This window comes from Boleophthalmus pectinirostris, unplaced genomic scaffold (assembly GCF_026225935.1).
Source record: "Boleophthalmus pectinirostris isolate CB_2022bp ecotype Guang Dong unplaced genomic scaffold, ASM2622593v1 HiC_scaffold_1, whole genome shotgun sequence".
NCBI classification, from domain to species: Eukaryota; Metazoa; Chordata; class Actinopteri; order Gobiiformes; family Gobiidae; genus Boleophthalmus; species Boleophthalmus pectinirostris.
The window spans coordinates 40,105,252-40,120,846 of record NW_026570970.1 but is presented as its reverse complement, the minus strand read 5'-3'; the positions used below and the strand labels follow the sequence as shown (position 1 = coordinate 40,120,846).

The following is a 15,595-nucleotide window of genomic DNA, read 5'->3' as shown; positions in this document are numbered from 1 at the left end:
AGACCATACAAATTACAAAAACAGTCTACACGAAATAGTAACAGCAAAAAATACTAATACATCGAAATTAGACAATACTTACTTAGTAAATTATAACATATCCGATGGATGAAAATTCTTAGGTCCATCTTTTCCAGTAGATTTTTAGTGTCATTGTCACAGGGCGAGGAGCAACAGCCTTTATTAATACAGCCTATGAGGAAGCCCTCTTACAATTAATCTAAAACAGCAGCAAGGTAAAGAAAAATATATCAATGTAATGAATGAGAAAATCATATGACTTCAAAATCCTAATGAAATGTTGAGACCTTAAAGCAGAATAAAACTAAAAACTAAATTAGTCCTTATACAAGAGCACAGTCGCTTATCGACGGTGGGGGCAGCACTGCGCATCATAGCCATGGACTTGTGATCATCACACATCCTGCAGACTGCCCACACAGAGCTGCCCACACAGACTGCCCACAGACAGTCTGCCCACAGACAGACTGCCCACAGACAGACTGCCCACAGACAGACTGCCCACAGACAGACTGCCCACGCAGAGCCTGCCCACAGACAGACTGCCCACAGACAGTCTGCCCACAGACAGACTGCCCACAGACAGACTGCCCACAGACAGACTGCCCACAGACAGTCTGTCCACAGACAGACTGCCCACAGACAGTCTGCCCACAGACAGACTGCCCACAGACAGACTGCCCACAGACAGTCTGCCCACAGACAGTCTGCCCACAGACAGACTGCCCACAGACAGTCTGCCCACAGACAGACTGCCCACAGACACTCTGCCCACAGACAGACTGCCCACGCAGAGCCTGCCCACAGACAGACTGCCCACAGACAGTCTGCCCACAGACAGACTGCCCACAGACAGACTGCCCACAGACAGTCTGTCCACAGACAGACTGCCCACAGACAGTCTGCCCACAGACACTGCCCACAGACAGTCTGCCCACAGACAGTCTGCCCACAGACAGTCTGCCCACAGACAGTCTGCCCACAGACAGTCTGTCCACAGACAGACTGCCCACAGACAGTCTGCCCACAGACAGACTGCCCACAGACAGTCTGCCCACAGACAGTCTGCCCACACAGAGCCTGCCCACTGACAGACTGCCCACAGAGAGCCTCCCAGTGCTATGCCCACAACTATGGGCCGCATCCGCATCTCATTTCTCTTTCCTCGCTTTCTTCCTTTGACTCCTTCCACAGAGGAGGCATGAGGAGGAAAGAGGACATAAACTCCTCACTGAGACCAATAAAGTGTAATCATTTTATCTGGTGCCTGCTCCCAAAGCCTCCCTCAGGGTTTACTTCTACTTTCCATGTTTTTCTTTGGGACACATTTGATTGACAGCTGAAAACCGAAGGATCGAGGAGAGGAATCAAGGAGAAGGAAGCTAGGAAAGAGAAATAAGACACGACCCAACGACCCAAGGCGGCTGAAGGCAAGAAAAAGCAACTTGAGCTGCCGAGCTGCCTTCACCCGCCTCCATGGACTAAAAAGACGAAGTATGACGGGAAATGTAGTGCTGTTAAACCATAGAGCACATAAAGACTTAAGGTCTATATGTATGTATGCATGTATGTATATATATATGTATGTATATATATATATAATATATATAAATAGATCAATGCTGCGTGTGCCCTCCTGCGTGGGGGTTCAGCCCTATGTTCCCACAGCTTTGTTTCCTCATTTCCCTCAAGATTTTCTTATTTCTAAGATTTTTCTCAAAATGAAAATCTAATTCAAGTCAATTTTATTTTTAGGCTACATTTAAAGGGATGATTCAGAGTCATTTCAACCTAGGATCCTTTGCACCATGACCTCTACATTACATCTTTTCAACTGCTGCTCGAGAATTGGTTGGGAATAATTGACGACCAGATTGGGAGAAATGGGGATTAAAATCTGCACACAAAAAAAGAAATGTAGGAAACTAGAGCCTAATTTTAGAAAAAAACAAACAAAAAAAACTTAGAAATGAGGGAACATAAAGCTGAGAGAACAGGCACGCTCCCCCTGCGTGTGCTCACTCCTGCCATAAAGTTTGTTGGCACATCTGAGCTTCCTTGTACACTTACAGCAAACATTTTTTTATTTTATGCACCCGATTCACAAAAATAACAAAGCATCCACACATACAGATTTAGAGATTTATTAAAACAAACCAACAAAAAAAAAAGACAAATTCTTAACTCATAAATGTTAAAGTATGAAAGGTGAACAGTTGTGTGGAAGCTGTACCCAGGCTGGCTCCAACACAATAAAAATAAAAATAAAAAAGGCAGAGCTGCACGGACCTCCCTCACCCCAGACACCTCCAGCTGTGAGGCCATTTCCACATTAACTGTAGTGTACATAATTAAGATTAAACTCTCTCTGAAACTCCATTGACCGTGGGCATAGGGCAAGTGACTTATATGGAGTGGCTTTTATCATAGGCCTGACTAACTATTAGAATAAACCAGAGGCATGGTGCTACATGACCGAACCAAAGCAATTCTCAGTCTCATGTGAAGCTGTGTTATAGCCCAAACTTTTGGAATAAGAAAAAGTGTTGAAGAAATCTGAGCTGATCATAAGTGACACACCTCAGCCCCACACAAATGGGAAATAGTTTTTGAACCTTGCGTTTCCATTCCTTATATCTAACAGAAATAGCCATGTTCACGACATTTTAAAATAACCAAACTTAAAAGTGTGGGAGAGACTGATGCAAGCTTCTGAAGAGGACAGACGCTGGTGAGTCTGGTTTGAGACAGCAGACCATCAGCTCAAGGTGCAGTGTGAAAGTAGCAGCAGAGCGGCCTTCACCAGCCTGCGTCCACAGCCACTCTTCACATGGTTCCTTGACCCTTGTAATTGTACAGTAGAATCCAAGTCCAACATTTCAAACAACATTTACCACAGCACTGGACCAAAGAAGTTCACTTTGAATCAGGATTTGGTCTGTCCACAGCAAATATCAGACAATGTCCAAACGTGCTGTATGGCCGCAGTGAAGGCCTACAGAGAAGAGCTGTGATGAGCGCCATGCTGAGGGCCCATGTCCTCAGTCTGTGCATGTGTCAGTGTTCAGAGGAGTGTTGAGTTCAGCAGTCTGCTCTGTTCTTCAGAGATCTAGTTGTCCAAAGGAGGACGTGGGAAGAAGACTTTAGCACAGACAGGGGCTACTCTCCATCGGTGGGCTGTGACCGGTCTTCCTGTAGCGCCCTGTCCTTCCTCTGAGATGACTCCATATGGAGCTCCTGGACCACCAGAACAGTGGTCAGGAGGTTGTCCAGGGCTGGGACCTGGAGGGGGCTCATGCTAAACCACAGTCCCTCCGGAGTGGCCTGTGGGTCGGGCAGCAGGTACAGGACATCCAGACTGTCCCTCACCGACACTGGGCTGGAAACAAGTGTACAGACAATTATGAGAAATCCAACTGTGGGATTACAGGTTTTAAAGCAGACCTATTATGCAAAATAAACTTTATAGGACTTTTAACCATGTTACAGTCATTTCAGCATTTACTGTATTTTCCGCACTATAGGGCGCACTTAAAAGCCTTTTAATTTCATCAAAAAATGACTGTGCGCCTTATAATCCAGAGCACCTTATATATGAATTTATTGGGGTGTCTTAGTGCAACTTTAATAAACTACAAAGCCACTCCACTTGCAGCATTACAGCTCCCGTAGTCAGGAGCATCGCAGAGTAATACATACTGTGATTCCTTTTAATATCAAAATGCACCTGTCAAGAGACTCGCTTACAACACCCACTTTAAACTCAAGGCTAGAGCCCGACCCATATATCGGCTGACCGATATGTTTGCCGATATGGGCCGATATTTCTCGTGGGCATGTTATGCCTAGTTATAAAGTTTAGACTCTCTACATTATATTGATTTAATCCAATTTACAGACAGATAAATGTCCTAATATGTGGCTCCGCATCAGTTTTTATCAGCGGAGTCATTTGTCTATGTGTGTCTGTACTGTCCCTGAACACACCCCCAGAGTCACGTCACTCACATGTGTTACACTCGCAGCCACAGGACCAAACACTGAGATTATATGAGAGATAGAGACCGAATCCCAACACTCAATCCTGGTTCAGTTCTGGTTTAGACCTGTTTTACACATGGTTTACACCTTTTTCAGTCCTGCTTTAGACCTGCATTAGACCTGCATTAGACCTGCTTTAGACCTGCTTTAGACCTGCTTTAGACCTGCTTTAGACCTGCTTTAGAACTGCTTTAGAACTGCTTTAGAACTGCTTTAGAACTGCTTTGGACCTGGTTCACTTCTGGTTTAGTCCTTTTTCAGTCCTGGTTCAGTTCTGGTTCAGTGCTTTAGTCCTGCTTGCAGCAAAACAATCTGAAGAGTCTCTTGGGAGCCGAAAGAGCCAGCTGCTTTTAGTGAGCCGAGCCAAAAGAGCCGGTTCTCTAAAAAGAACTGGAATACTCATCACTAGTAGCTAGAATGTGATGCAAAAATGCCATTAGTCGGACCTACTGTCTGTAAATATGATGTAAAGAGGCAGAATAACAATAAATGTTGCCTAAATAAACCCAATTTAAAATCCACCAGAGCCAAACCTAAGTTTTTAAACAATTTAAGATTTACAGTGAATTTATACATCACTAAACATATCGGTGATTATATCGGCAGCTCCAACTCCCATTTTTATCGGTATCATATTGGCCACAACAAAATCTATATCGGTCGGGCCCTACTCAAGGGTGTTATAAAGTGAAAAAGCGAGCTGCGTGGGAGCAGTGGATGAGAGAAGGCGAATACACATTCACCAAAACAGGGAGACAGCGCTGAACGACTTACGCCATGATCTGCCAATGGATCGTAGATGCCCGGGCTAAGGATCAGTATCAACTGTGGTCCGAGCTTTCACCAAGACCCGAATCATCACTGAACTGCCAGGGAACAGTAACCACACTGACTCGGATAATGACAGAGGGATGTGGGTGTGCTGGATGCTGGAATCGCCCAACTGTTTGAACAATTATGACTTATTGTGAAAACTAACAATTTAGTGTCTCAGACAGGATTTTTTTTTTTTTACACGTTACAATTGAACAAAGTTGAGCGTTATTGTGAACGTGTTAAATAAAGTTTGACTTATCTAACTGTTGTGTTTCGTTTAATGTGCCTTATAGTCTGGTGCGGTTTATGTGTGAAAAAAGTTCAAAAATAGACCATTCAGTGACAGTGAGCCTTATTATCCAGAGTGCCGTATAGTGTGGAAAATATGGTCCTCACCTGAAGTTGTATATGGAGTGATTCAAGCATTTGCACTTGGAGCAGTCGCTTATTTTCAAATGCCATATTGCCAACCAACTCTCATTTAAGGCATACACTCAGTGCTCTGTACTTCGATCTCTAATTGGATTTTCTTCATCTCTTACACATGTAGGATTTGGCAGCGTCTCAGTAATTTTGACACAAATGAAGAAAAAAAAAAAATATATATATATATATATGCATAATGCATTTATCCTTTGGAGGTTCCGACAGCTACATGGTGCTTTGTTGTGATGACATTTACAGCGACGTCAGCTCCCATTGGCACTGTAGTTTTCTAATATGGAATTTGTGGAATTGTTTCTTTTATCAAATCATTTTAGATAAATATTGCAATTTAAAAACATATTAAATATTATAGATTCTATTAAAACACATTACAACATAATGTGTCAAATTGTAACTATATAGCAGAAATGAGCACAACATGTCTTAGTTTAAAAAAAAAAAAAAAGTAATTTGTAATAATACCTAAGAGTTTTGATTGAGTTCATGTCAGATTTTAAACACACTCAAAAGCATATGAGTAAACACTGAAATATTAAGCTCACCATTTGTCCCTGTAGATCTGATAGATGCCCCACTCGTGCTCTGTCACACGGCCCAGCAGCTCTGAGCCCTCCTCCTCCAGCTTCCTTTTCTTGGACTGGCTTTGCCCTGGAAACAGCACAGCCAATAAGTCAATCCACAATTTTCAAATCTGGATCAAATATAGACAGTAAGAAATATGTGTCCTCATATTTTTACAGTCAGCATAGATATCAGGATGTGAACAGCAAAAGGTTCTAATCACTGGACACAAAACACATCCTAGGTTTAAATCAGGTGCAGTTCCTGAGCAAAACCTACAACAGATCCATTTAATCAAACCCGTTCAATAGTCATCTGTTTTGGATACATGCCAACTGCCATAAGATTTTGAGACATCAGGGCATAAAATGTACCAAAACTCTATAAATTTATAAATCAAATTTTATTATCTGATGTTTTTGATGTAGGTGCTGACAGTAGCTCAGTTGTAGAGCAGAGAAATTTTCCACTGAAGGTTGCGGTTCGAATCCCGCTCTCAACACAAACATCTGATAGAGCGGTCAGATCCACTGACCCACAGGTGGGTGGTGCAATTCCTGTTCCAAATGATGAAAGCTGTTGTTGTGTCCTTGGACAAGACACTGAACCCTCCTCACTCCCAGTGTGTGTGTGCATTTCTGTATGAATGCATATGTGAAAAGGTGAGTGGTTCCTAAATGAAAAGTGCTGTGAGTGTTTTGAAGGTGGAAAACCTATCCATCCATTTTCTTCGACTTTATTCAGGGCCAGGTCACGGACGCCTTGATGTCTGCCTAGAAGAACTGGAGGAAGTGTGTGTGGAGAAATCTGAGAGTCCCTGCTTAGACTGCTGCCTCTGCGACCTGGCCGAAGGTGGAAAAGCGCTAAAAATGTGCCAAGTGTAGAAAGTAGTTTGGGCAGTTATTAATGTTCATATCTTGATTTACAGAAGCTTATAAAAACTCCAGGATCATGTACAGTGGGTTAATATCAACATTTTAAGTAAGGCTGCAAGATTAACTAAGAAAAGATCTGATTAAAAATGTAACAGCCTTTTAATTTTAATGTTAGTTTATTCTAGACCAGGGATTCTTAACCTTTTTGACGCTGAGGCCCGATTTGTCCAGTGCAGAATGGCCCGGGGCCCATTATCAGGGGTATTCAACTAAAATTTGAGGAGGTCCAGTTAGAGAAAATCTCCTCAAGCAGAGGTCTGGGATATCATAATGTCTAACTTGCATTATGATTGTGATACAGAAGCAGCCTAGTTTTATTAAAGTCTGAATGTATGAACAATAGATGAATCAACGGAAATACAAGTTAGAAACATTTCAACAAAATATGTTAACACTTAAACACACAGTAGGCCTACATTAGATTAGATACATTAGGGATGCAGATGAAAATGAGAAAATAAATAAAATGGCATCTTAAAACAAAGTGCTTCATTTCAGGGAGAAAAAAAATAGCAGCTTGAGTTTTCCTTTTTCTTTACCTTTCATATCTCGACTTTACAGTCTCAATACATTTTTCAACAGATCTCAAAATCTCTTTCTTCTGTGTCTGCATTCAAAGCTGTGATCGCCTTGAATGCACAGATTTGATTGGCTAAGCAGCATCACCATTGGTTTGTATGTTCCTTGGTCCATTAATACCGTGGTGTAAAGTTCAGAATCTAAACTGAATAGGCCCTATTCAATAGATTCATAAAATGAACTGCTTTTAGCCTAGTGTGAGAAATGCAACAGTTGGACTAGATCCAAACCAGAGTCCTGAACCAGCGGGAGCAGCTCCCAAGACCAAGGACTGGACCCCCAGGACCGTCCTGAGGGGCTGTGAGCTACGGTGAGTGCTTCTGTGTCTGTTAGCTGTTGGCTGCTGCTGTTACCTGAGCTCAGAGCTTCTGCTCCGGGCTGATGTGCAGTGAGTTTGTACAAAGTTCTAAATGTTGCTGTTTTATGAGTTCATGGTGATAACTGGAGATAACTGGTGGTAATTGGAGGTACCTCTGTCCCCCCGGGTAAAAGAGGTACGGAGTACATTGGGCTGACCCTGTCCGGGCCTATGGGATGGCATCTAGGTTTGGACTTGGAACGCCAGTCCGCCAGTTAGCAATCCTGACGTAGTCCCACGGCCCTCGTGACCCACTGGTGCAAAACTGAAAGTTTTTTGGAGCCCTTTAGGCCGCGGACCAAGCTTGGGTTAAAAATCACTGTTCTAAACAATACACAGGAACAATTTATGTTTTAGAAATGGTCAAAAATCTCATTACATCCCATCTCTACCTACATGTGTGCTGTGCTAAAGGCCTGTGTACCGTGTGGGTCCTGAGAGGCTGAAGGCACATAGGGACTGGGGCTGGACTGGGACTCAGACTTGGACTGGACTTGGGTCTCTGCGTAGATCCGACTGAACGATAGCTTCAGGTGCTGCTCCACACTGCAGGCTCCCAAATACTTAGTGTTGAGGTAAAGCAGAGAGCGGAGCAGCGAGGCCGGGGAATGGGCCCCCAGGAGCCGGCTGCTCCACAGTGCCTGCTCATCCACACAACCCCACGTGGACCCTGGAACACACAGCTCAGGGTTAGTCACCATCTCACAGGAAAGGTCTAGGCCTAACATTTTGAAAAGGGAAATAATTTGACTGAAATACAAATTTATAGATACTAAAACTAGTATCAAAACTTATCAACTCATTTGAGCAGGTCTCTATACTAAAAAAAAGTCACATTCACTAATAGCTTTAGATCATATAGCCCTACCTGAAGGAAGGGCTATGGTAGACTAAATCATGTCCTGCTGATTGATTAGTTGACTGAAAAGGGGCGAGACAAAAGCTCTCAAAACTATTAAGCATCTCTATGTATTTGACCCAAACTGCACTCACAAGAATACACCTGCATAGGAGTTCATGCAAAAACTACTATTAATGCAGATAAAAACGTACTAGGAAACAATTTATATAAAGACTTTTTACATATGAATACAAAAAAAAGACAAATCTTCAGCTAACTCACTCACTTCTTCTGCCTGCTGTTGTCCCATATAAATGCTTATCTAAATAAAGACTGTGGTGTCAGAATCTGTATTGAGGATCAAGTCTATTTGTTAGTATCAAATTATTTGTATGTGCTAACATCTGAGTTTGTATATCAACTATAAATATAAACATGAGCAGTTACAAACATGGCCCCTCGTAACAGTAACGTATCATTGCCATTCACCAGAAGTGAGTAGGAGTGGAAAAAAATTACTCAAGTAAGAGAAACATTAATTCAGAATTTTATTACTCAAGCAGAAGTACAAAGTAGTGCTCTAAACTGCCGAACATGAATGATGTTTGTAATTTGATGGACAGAACCTTAAATAACACACTCTTCAAAGAGCGCAAAAAGGAGAAACTAAATCTTTGAATATCTGAAATAGCTGAATAAGCAGTGCAAGAAGCACAAATATTCAAACCAATTCATATTGCCAACATACAGTAAAACTTTTGTCCCTTGTAGACTGAATCATTTTCACACTGTTACTAGTTCAGCCGATGTAAAAGAGCATTTGGTCTTCTATTAACTGAGCAACTCGAGTGCAAATCATAGTGATTCAAGCCAGTAGTTTAACTATTGTGACAGTAGTTTGGGAGGTCCTCAGAGTTTCCTTTGCAATCACAAGAGTTCAGGATGTGAACAGCAAAAAGGTTCTAATCATTGGACAGCTTCCACATAGGCTGGTCACTATAATTTGTAGTCTATTTTCTTTAGAAAAATATCACACACACACATACGATAATACTGAAAATAATGCCAATAACAATTATACTAAAGTAGAATTATGCCACAAAAATATTCTAATGCAAAATAACATCCTACAAGCTACTTCAAAAGTTCCCATATTACGCAAAAGTGACTCGTGAGATTTAAGCCATGTTTGAATGTTGTTAGCTGTGTTTTGTTTCATTCACACATGAATATGTGAGTAATTCTGTACTTTAGTCTGTCTACATCTTCAAAGCTCAGCATGCTGTTCCATCTTGTACTGTCATGGAGCAGTAGTTTCCAAGTAAACAGCTCTTACCTCTTTTTAGCTCTGAAATTATCCAAATGATTCTAGTAAAACTGCAACATGTATGAAGTTTAAAAACACAGAAAAGCACTTCCTGTATTACCACACGACATCACAAGATCCATGATAAATTCTGACCCCCCAAAACAGCAGTTCCAGCTATCATTTACTGAACGATAAGTGTTGCCATATTTTTTGGACTATAAGGCACAATATCAATAATGTTAAATTCTCCCGTCTATTTTCATACATAAGGTGCATTAAGCAAAACAAACTGACGACACTTGAGACTGAACCCTTAGCCCAGGCATACACAATCCATTGGCAGCTTGTAGTGTAACTTGCCCAGCGTAGCCTCCCTGTCTTGGTGAAGGTGGATTACTCCACGAGGCTCCTGACTACGGTAGCCGTAATGCTCCGACAATCCATCAAGTGGTGCAACTTTGCTGTAGAGCCCTGCACACACGGGACCCGACGCAAAACAGTGGGGGACACATTTTGAAAGTTTATTGTGGGCGTGGTTGGGAGCAGAACTGCACAATGCGGGAGTGGGTGGGGGGACATTACACTCATATTTAGTTTGCAGGACTGCAGTTTAAAGTAAAATATACAAATGGTTAATGTTTGTCTGTCATACAGAATTTGTGCTGGATATTTTATTTGGCATTAATAAAAACATTTTAAGCAGCGTATACTTGCGAATGTGGTCTAATCGAGTAGACATTTGAGACAATTCCTTTCCATTAAGAAAGCGAACGTCCCCATCTTGTGGGATTTGTGGGCGGAAGGAGGAATGAAAATTATAATTCTTTGCGGGTGCAGGCGGGAGAAGGACTGAAAATTCTGTCCCACACAGACCTCTACTTGGTATTTTACCAAAGTCGTACTGAAACATTTTGACAGATTTTTGAGCGTCGTGTACGCACAAAATCAGTTTGAGGTCAGTAACCACAGCCAGAATTAATACATAAGGTGGATTATAAGGTGCAGTGACAATTTTTGAGAAAATTAAAAGGATTTATAGTCTTATAGTCTGAAAAATATGACAAGCCTGCTCACACACACAGAGGTGATGAGCAGAGCTGATACTGACCATCGGGAAGAACATGGGGCTGCCACCTCCTCAGGACCTGGCTCAGCTCCTCTACAAACGGCTGGTAGCACGGGTCTCCAAACAGGTCGTCTGCTCGGCCTTTGGAGTGAAGGTGCTACACGGACACAAGAGCATAAAGAAGGAGAATGAACACATTTACTGTCCTCTACATTTATACTACATTTACATTACATTTCCACAGTATACTTTTACGTTGCTTATAAACAGTGGTGGAAAGTACTGCCAGATTTATAGAGGCACTGATAGTAGTAGAGGATATGCTGATCCAGGAAATTTTGCTGGTTCAGGTATTGGTCCCATTATATCAGATCTGTGAATATCCTTTAAATTAAGGACTTTTTACTGGCTCATGTAGGTCTAGAACAGCTCAGAATGAATAACTAAATAATAAAAAGCTAATCTGTTGTTACTTTGCAGGATACGTAACAGTTACATTCCACAAATGAATGAATGTTGATGGATTTTGGAATAAGTTAGCTTTTTTTTGATGGTGATCTCTACACTGATATCGTTTAATATCTGGTAGATATTTAAGTATCTCAGCAGATACTTAAATCCAAGGTAATGATATCGGTACTGGAGCAGAAAAAGCTAAATCCATACAGTGCAAATGTGTAGTCCATTAAAATACAGTTACATGGCCAATGATTAAAGTATAATTACTCCAAAATTAAATAATGTGAGTTATTTGTAAATAGTTACTTTCCATCCATTTATCAGATTCCATGTGTCCTCATATTTCAGTAGTCAGCACAGATCTCAGGATGTGAACAGCAAGAAATTCTAATCACTGGACACAACGTTAAAGAGGTTCCAAAGCAAACACAACCAAGTCAAAGTGACAGAAAAGCCCACACAGTGCATACATACATGTTCCTGAGAAACAGGCTGAATCCTTGACAGGGAGATGGAGCAGGATGGAAAGAAGCACATGAGCACAGCCATGTGTCACATGCTACTGTTGCTCAACAGGAAGTGTCACTCTAATCTTCTTCCTACCACTACCCCAAGTTCAAAACTTTAGTTCCCCCCTAGAGTGATCTCCCTCTACATAAGGCTACTGATTTTGTTGACAAAACAAAGCATATATATACAGTTGGAGACATTTATTTAGGAAAGAGAAAAAGGGGATTAATTTCTGCCAAATTAAATTTTGTAATAATTTTTCAGTTTGGTTTGTATTGTTCTGAAATTAGATTAGATTATTTTATACTTTATTTTCCTTGAGGAAATTAAAATGGAAGACACAATGCTTTTAACAGTGGCCATATTAGGGGGAGTGACAGGGTCACTGGTGCCCAAGACTGCACCATTTTTCTTTGCAGTTCTTGTAATTCTTTGTGAGTTTGAGGTATAGATGTTTTATTATAATTTAATAGATCACTAAATATAAATTCTGAAGTGTCAGATGTGAGGATTACCATCAATTATCGATCTGCAGGGTTTATGCAGGGTTTAACACACTTTCTGCCTAGCTCGATGAGCTCTGTCAACCCGGCTCGGGGCATAGCTCCCGGACTTGAAGCCTCTCAAATAAGCAAAAACCCGGAGACGATTGCCCGCAGGTGAGAACATCTGGTGGTGTTGGGTTACGACTGGGCAATATGGGAAAAAAAAAGAATCCATTTCTTTTCCTCATATTGATCAATCTTGATTTTCGATTTGATCTTCTTCCATCTTATTGAAAATATAGACAAACATACATCATGCATAAAGAGCAGCGTGTCAGGACCATTATAGTTTTTATTTTGTGTTGATATGACTGATAATTAGGGAGAAACCCACATGTAAAGCACACACAGAGGCAAACGCGCACAAATACAGATCAGATGCACACGAACAGACAGAGGAAGAGAGAGACTGGACTTTTAGTCCTATTGTGTAGATTTAAGTCAAAACTTAGACATAAAGAGATGCTGTGGCTCAGGCTAATTTTCCTAAACAAGAGCGTAATCCTTGTCAGCTCCACACACTCTGACTGCCACATGATTGGCTGTACACCTGTCCATTAAAATGCAAATGCATAATCATCAAGATCGACCAAAGCTCACGATCTATCAATCTATTGGTTTTTGGCACAGCCCTACGGTTGGTGTATATGGTGTAAATACGTTCTGGGTCGTGCTACACGCAACATGCAGGCTACATTTATGACAGCAAAATTAACTTCCTTGAATGCATTAATGATATACTAATGGATCAGCTTTATAAATGCTTTTTTAGACACTTCTTCAAGAATCAAGATCATTATTCATTTATACCAATACCCAGTGATGGTAATCCACTATTGTACCCACAGCCGCCCTGAGGCAGAGTGACGGAAGTGAGGCTGCCAATCTGTGCTATCGCCCCCCTCTGGCCACCACCAATCACACACGCACACAACCACTTTCATACTAGGCAATGTGGGTGAAGCGTCTTGCCTAAGCACAGAACAGTTTTTTGCCACTGGTGCCCCCTTGTGGCACCTGGAATTCCCAGTGGTCTCCCATCCAAGTCCTACCCTGGCCCGGCCTTGCTTAGTTTTGCTACTATTACTAGTATTACTATTAGTATTAGTATTAGTATTAGTATTACTATTAGTTATGCTTTTTAAGTCCTTAATTTTCGACAGAATCCACTGAACGACTTAATGCTTTTTAATGCCCTGCGGAAACCCTGACCTGTCACATCTAACTTCCAACAGCACTTGATTTGTAAAGGAGTACAGCACCCCCTGGTGGCTGTTGTGTAGCATAGTTTAAAAAGCTATAGGGTGTTCTTTTCTCTGTTCTGACAAAAATTCCATTCTTGATATTTTCAATGTGACTCGTGCTTCTTTCCACATAGCCCTTAATTATTAATTGGAAACCTGTATGAGAGATTGTATGAGAGATATGGCTTCCACTGTTTCAGACAAAGCAGAGGCACCCACCTGCTGAAGGCCCAGGCAGAGGTACAGGATGCTGTCTGGGCTGTAGCGCTCCCCGTTGGGCCGGCACACCTCCTTCACAAAGGAGCAGAGTGCCACGTTCATCTGCTCAGATGACAGCTCCAAGAGGTTGGATCTGCTGCAGCACTCTGAGCACAGGAACAGTTAATAGGTCCTCCTAAACTACCCCTCCTCATGATGTACAGTCCTAAACTACCCCTCCTCATGATGTACAGTCCTAAACTACCCCTCCTCATGATGTACAGTCCTAAACTACCCCTCCTCATGATGTACAGTCCTAAACTACCCCTCCTCAGGATGGCTGTATTTGATTCCTCTGAAATGGATGGCAAACCAGAGGAGGTGTGACACTTACCTGCTTTAGAGTCTTTGGTGTCTGCTGATTGGTTGGAAGTAGCCTGAGCCCAACGTCTCCAGGCACTGAGGCCGTAGCGGCTCTTCAGAGGCAGCCTGGAGCGTGGAGCACACCCCTCCACCACCCGTTTCTTACTCCCCTGCAGAGCACAAACATCTTAGAGTTGGCACCAATACACATGTTGAAATTGTGGTATAGTGATATGAACATTGCTTAGTACGCTATCATTTGCATGCACACTGCACTGGTCAGAGCGTAGCTAAATCTTACAGCTAAGTCCCAGAGCAGCTTAAAAACACTAATAATAACAGAAATGGAATTTGTGGATGGGAAGTAGCAAATTTAGTTTATTTCTTTTCTCATATCCATGGAGGCCAGCTAAGGAGCTAGCTATGAACACCTGAGATGCTACAGGTTTTTTACACCATATGTATGCAAATGTGGCAGAAAATCTTCTAGAAGAAACACTTTTTTGTCAACAACTGAAACACCAACCAAGTGGAGTAATAATAAGGCCTTTCCTGTTGTGTTCACCTGGTTCCCTCTGGACACTGCTGTGATGCTGCAGGACACAGAGGAGGAACACTTTTGGCTCTCCTCAAACTGCCCTGACACATGATCTGCAGACCCTACCTGACCAGTCCTCAGTGACTTGCAGCTGACTTGCACAGATTTTGGCGGCATTCTCCTACCTGCATTGGTAGGGGAATAGCGCTGAACTGGGAAACTTGGAAATTATACGTGTGCAATAGGGCCCGACCGATATGGATTTTGTTGTGGCCGATATGAAACCGATAAAATGGAAGTTGAAGCTGCCGATAGCCGATATATTTAGTGATGTAAAAATTCACTGTTAATCTGGAATTGTTTAAAAAAAACTTAGGTTTGGCTCTGGTGGATTTTAAATTTTGTTTATTTAGGCAACATTTAGTGTTATTCTGCCTCTTTACGTCATATTTACAAACAGTAGATCCGACTAATGGCATTTTTGCATCACATTTTAGCTACTAGTGATGGGTATTCCAGTTCTTTTTAGAGAACCGGCTCTTTTGGCTCGGCTCACTAAAAGCTGCGGGTTCTTTTGGCTCCCAAGCGGCTCTTCAGATTGTTTTGCTGCAAGCATGTCTAAACCAGGATTGAACCAGGACTAAACCAGGACTAAACCAGGACTAAACCATTGGTAAAACAGGACTAAACCAGAACTGAACCAGGACTGAGTGTTAGGACTCAGTCTCTATCTCTCTCCGTCTCTCGAGCTCAAGATTAGTCCG

At 42.0% G+C, this 15,595-nt stretch overlaps 1 protein-coding gene across 1 annotated transcript in view; it reads right to left on the bottom strand.

Moving 5' to 3' along the window:
- Window positions 1-2,149: 2,149 nt before the first annotated feature.
- The window catches only part of zmym2 (zinc finger, MYM-type 2), a 46,089-nt gene continuing 32,643 nt past the window's right edge, over window positions 2,150-15,595 (bottom strand). Inside the window, exons 22-27 of the mRNA XM_020926918.2 lie at window positions 14,325-14,463; window positions 13,952-14,097; window positions 11,017-11,131; window positions 8,183-8,428; window positions 5,868-5,973; window positions 2,150-3,400 (exon numbers count right to left, since the gene is read on the bottom strand). Of these exons, the coding sequence (XP_020782577.1) occupies window positions 3,181-3,400; window positions 5,868-5,973; window positions 8,183-8,428; window positions 11,017-11,131; window positions 13,952-14,097; window positions 14,325-14,463 (972 nt within the window). The 3' untranslated portion in view covers window positions 2,150-3,180. The remainder of the gene's footprint in view (window positions 3,401-5,867; window positions 5,974-8,182; window positions 8,429-11,016; window positions 11,132-13,951; window positions 14,098-14,324; window positions 14,464-15,595) is intronic.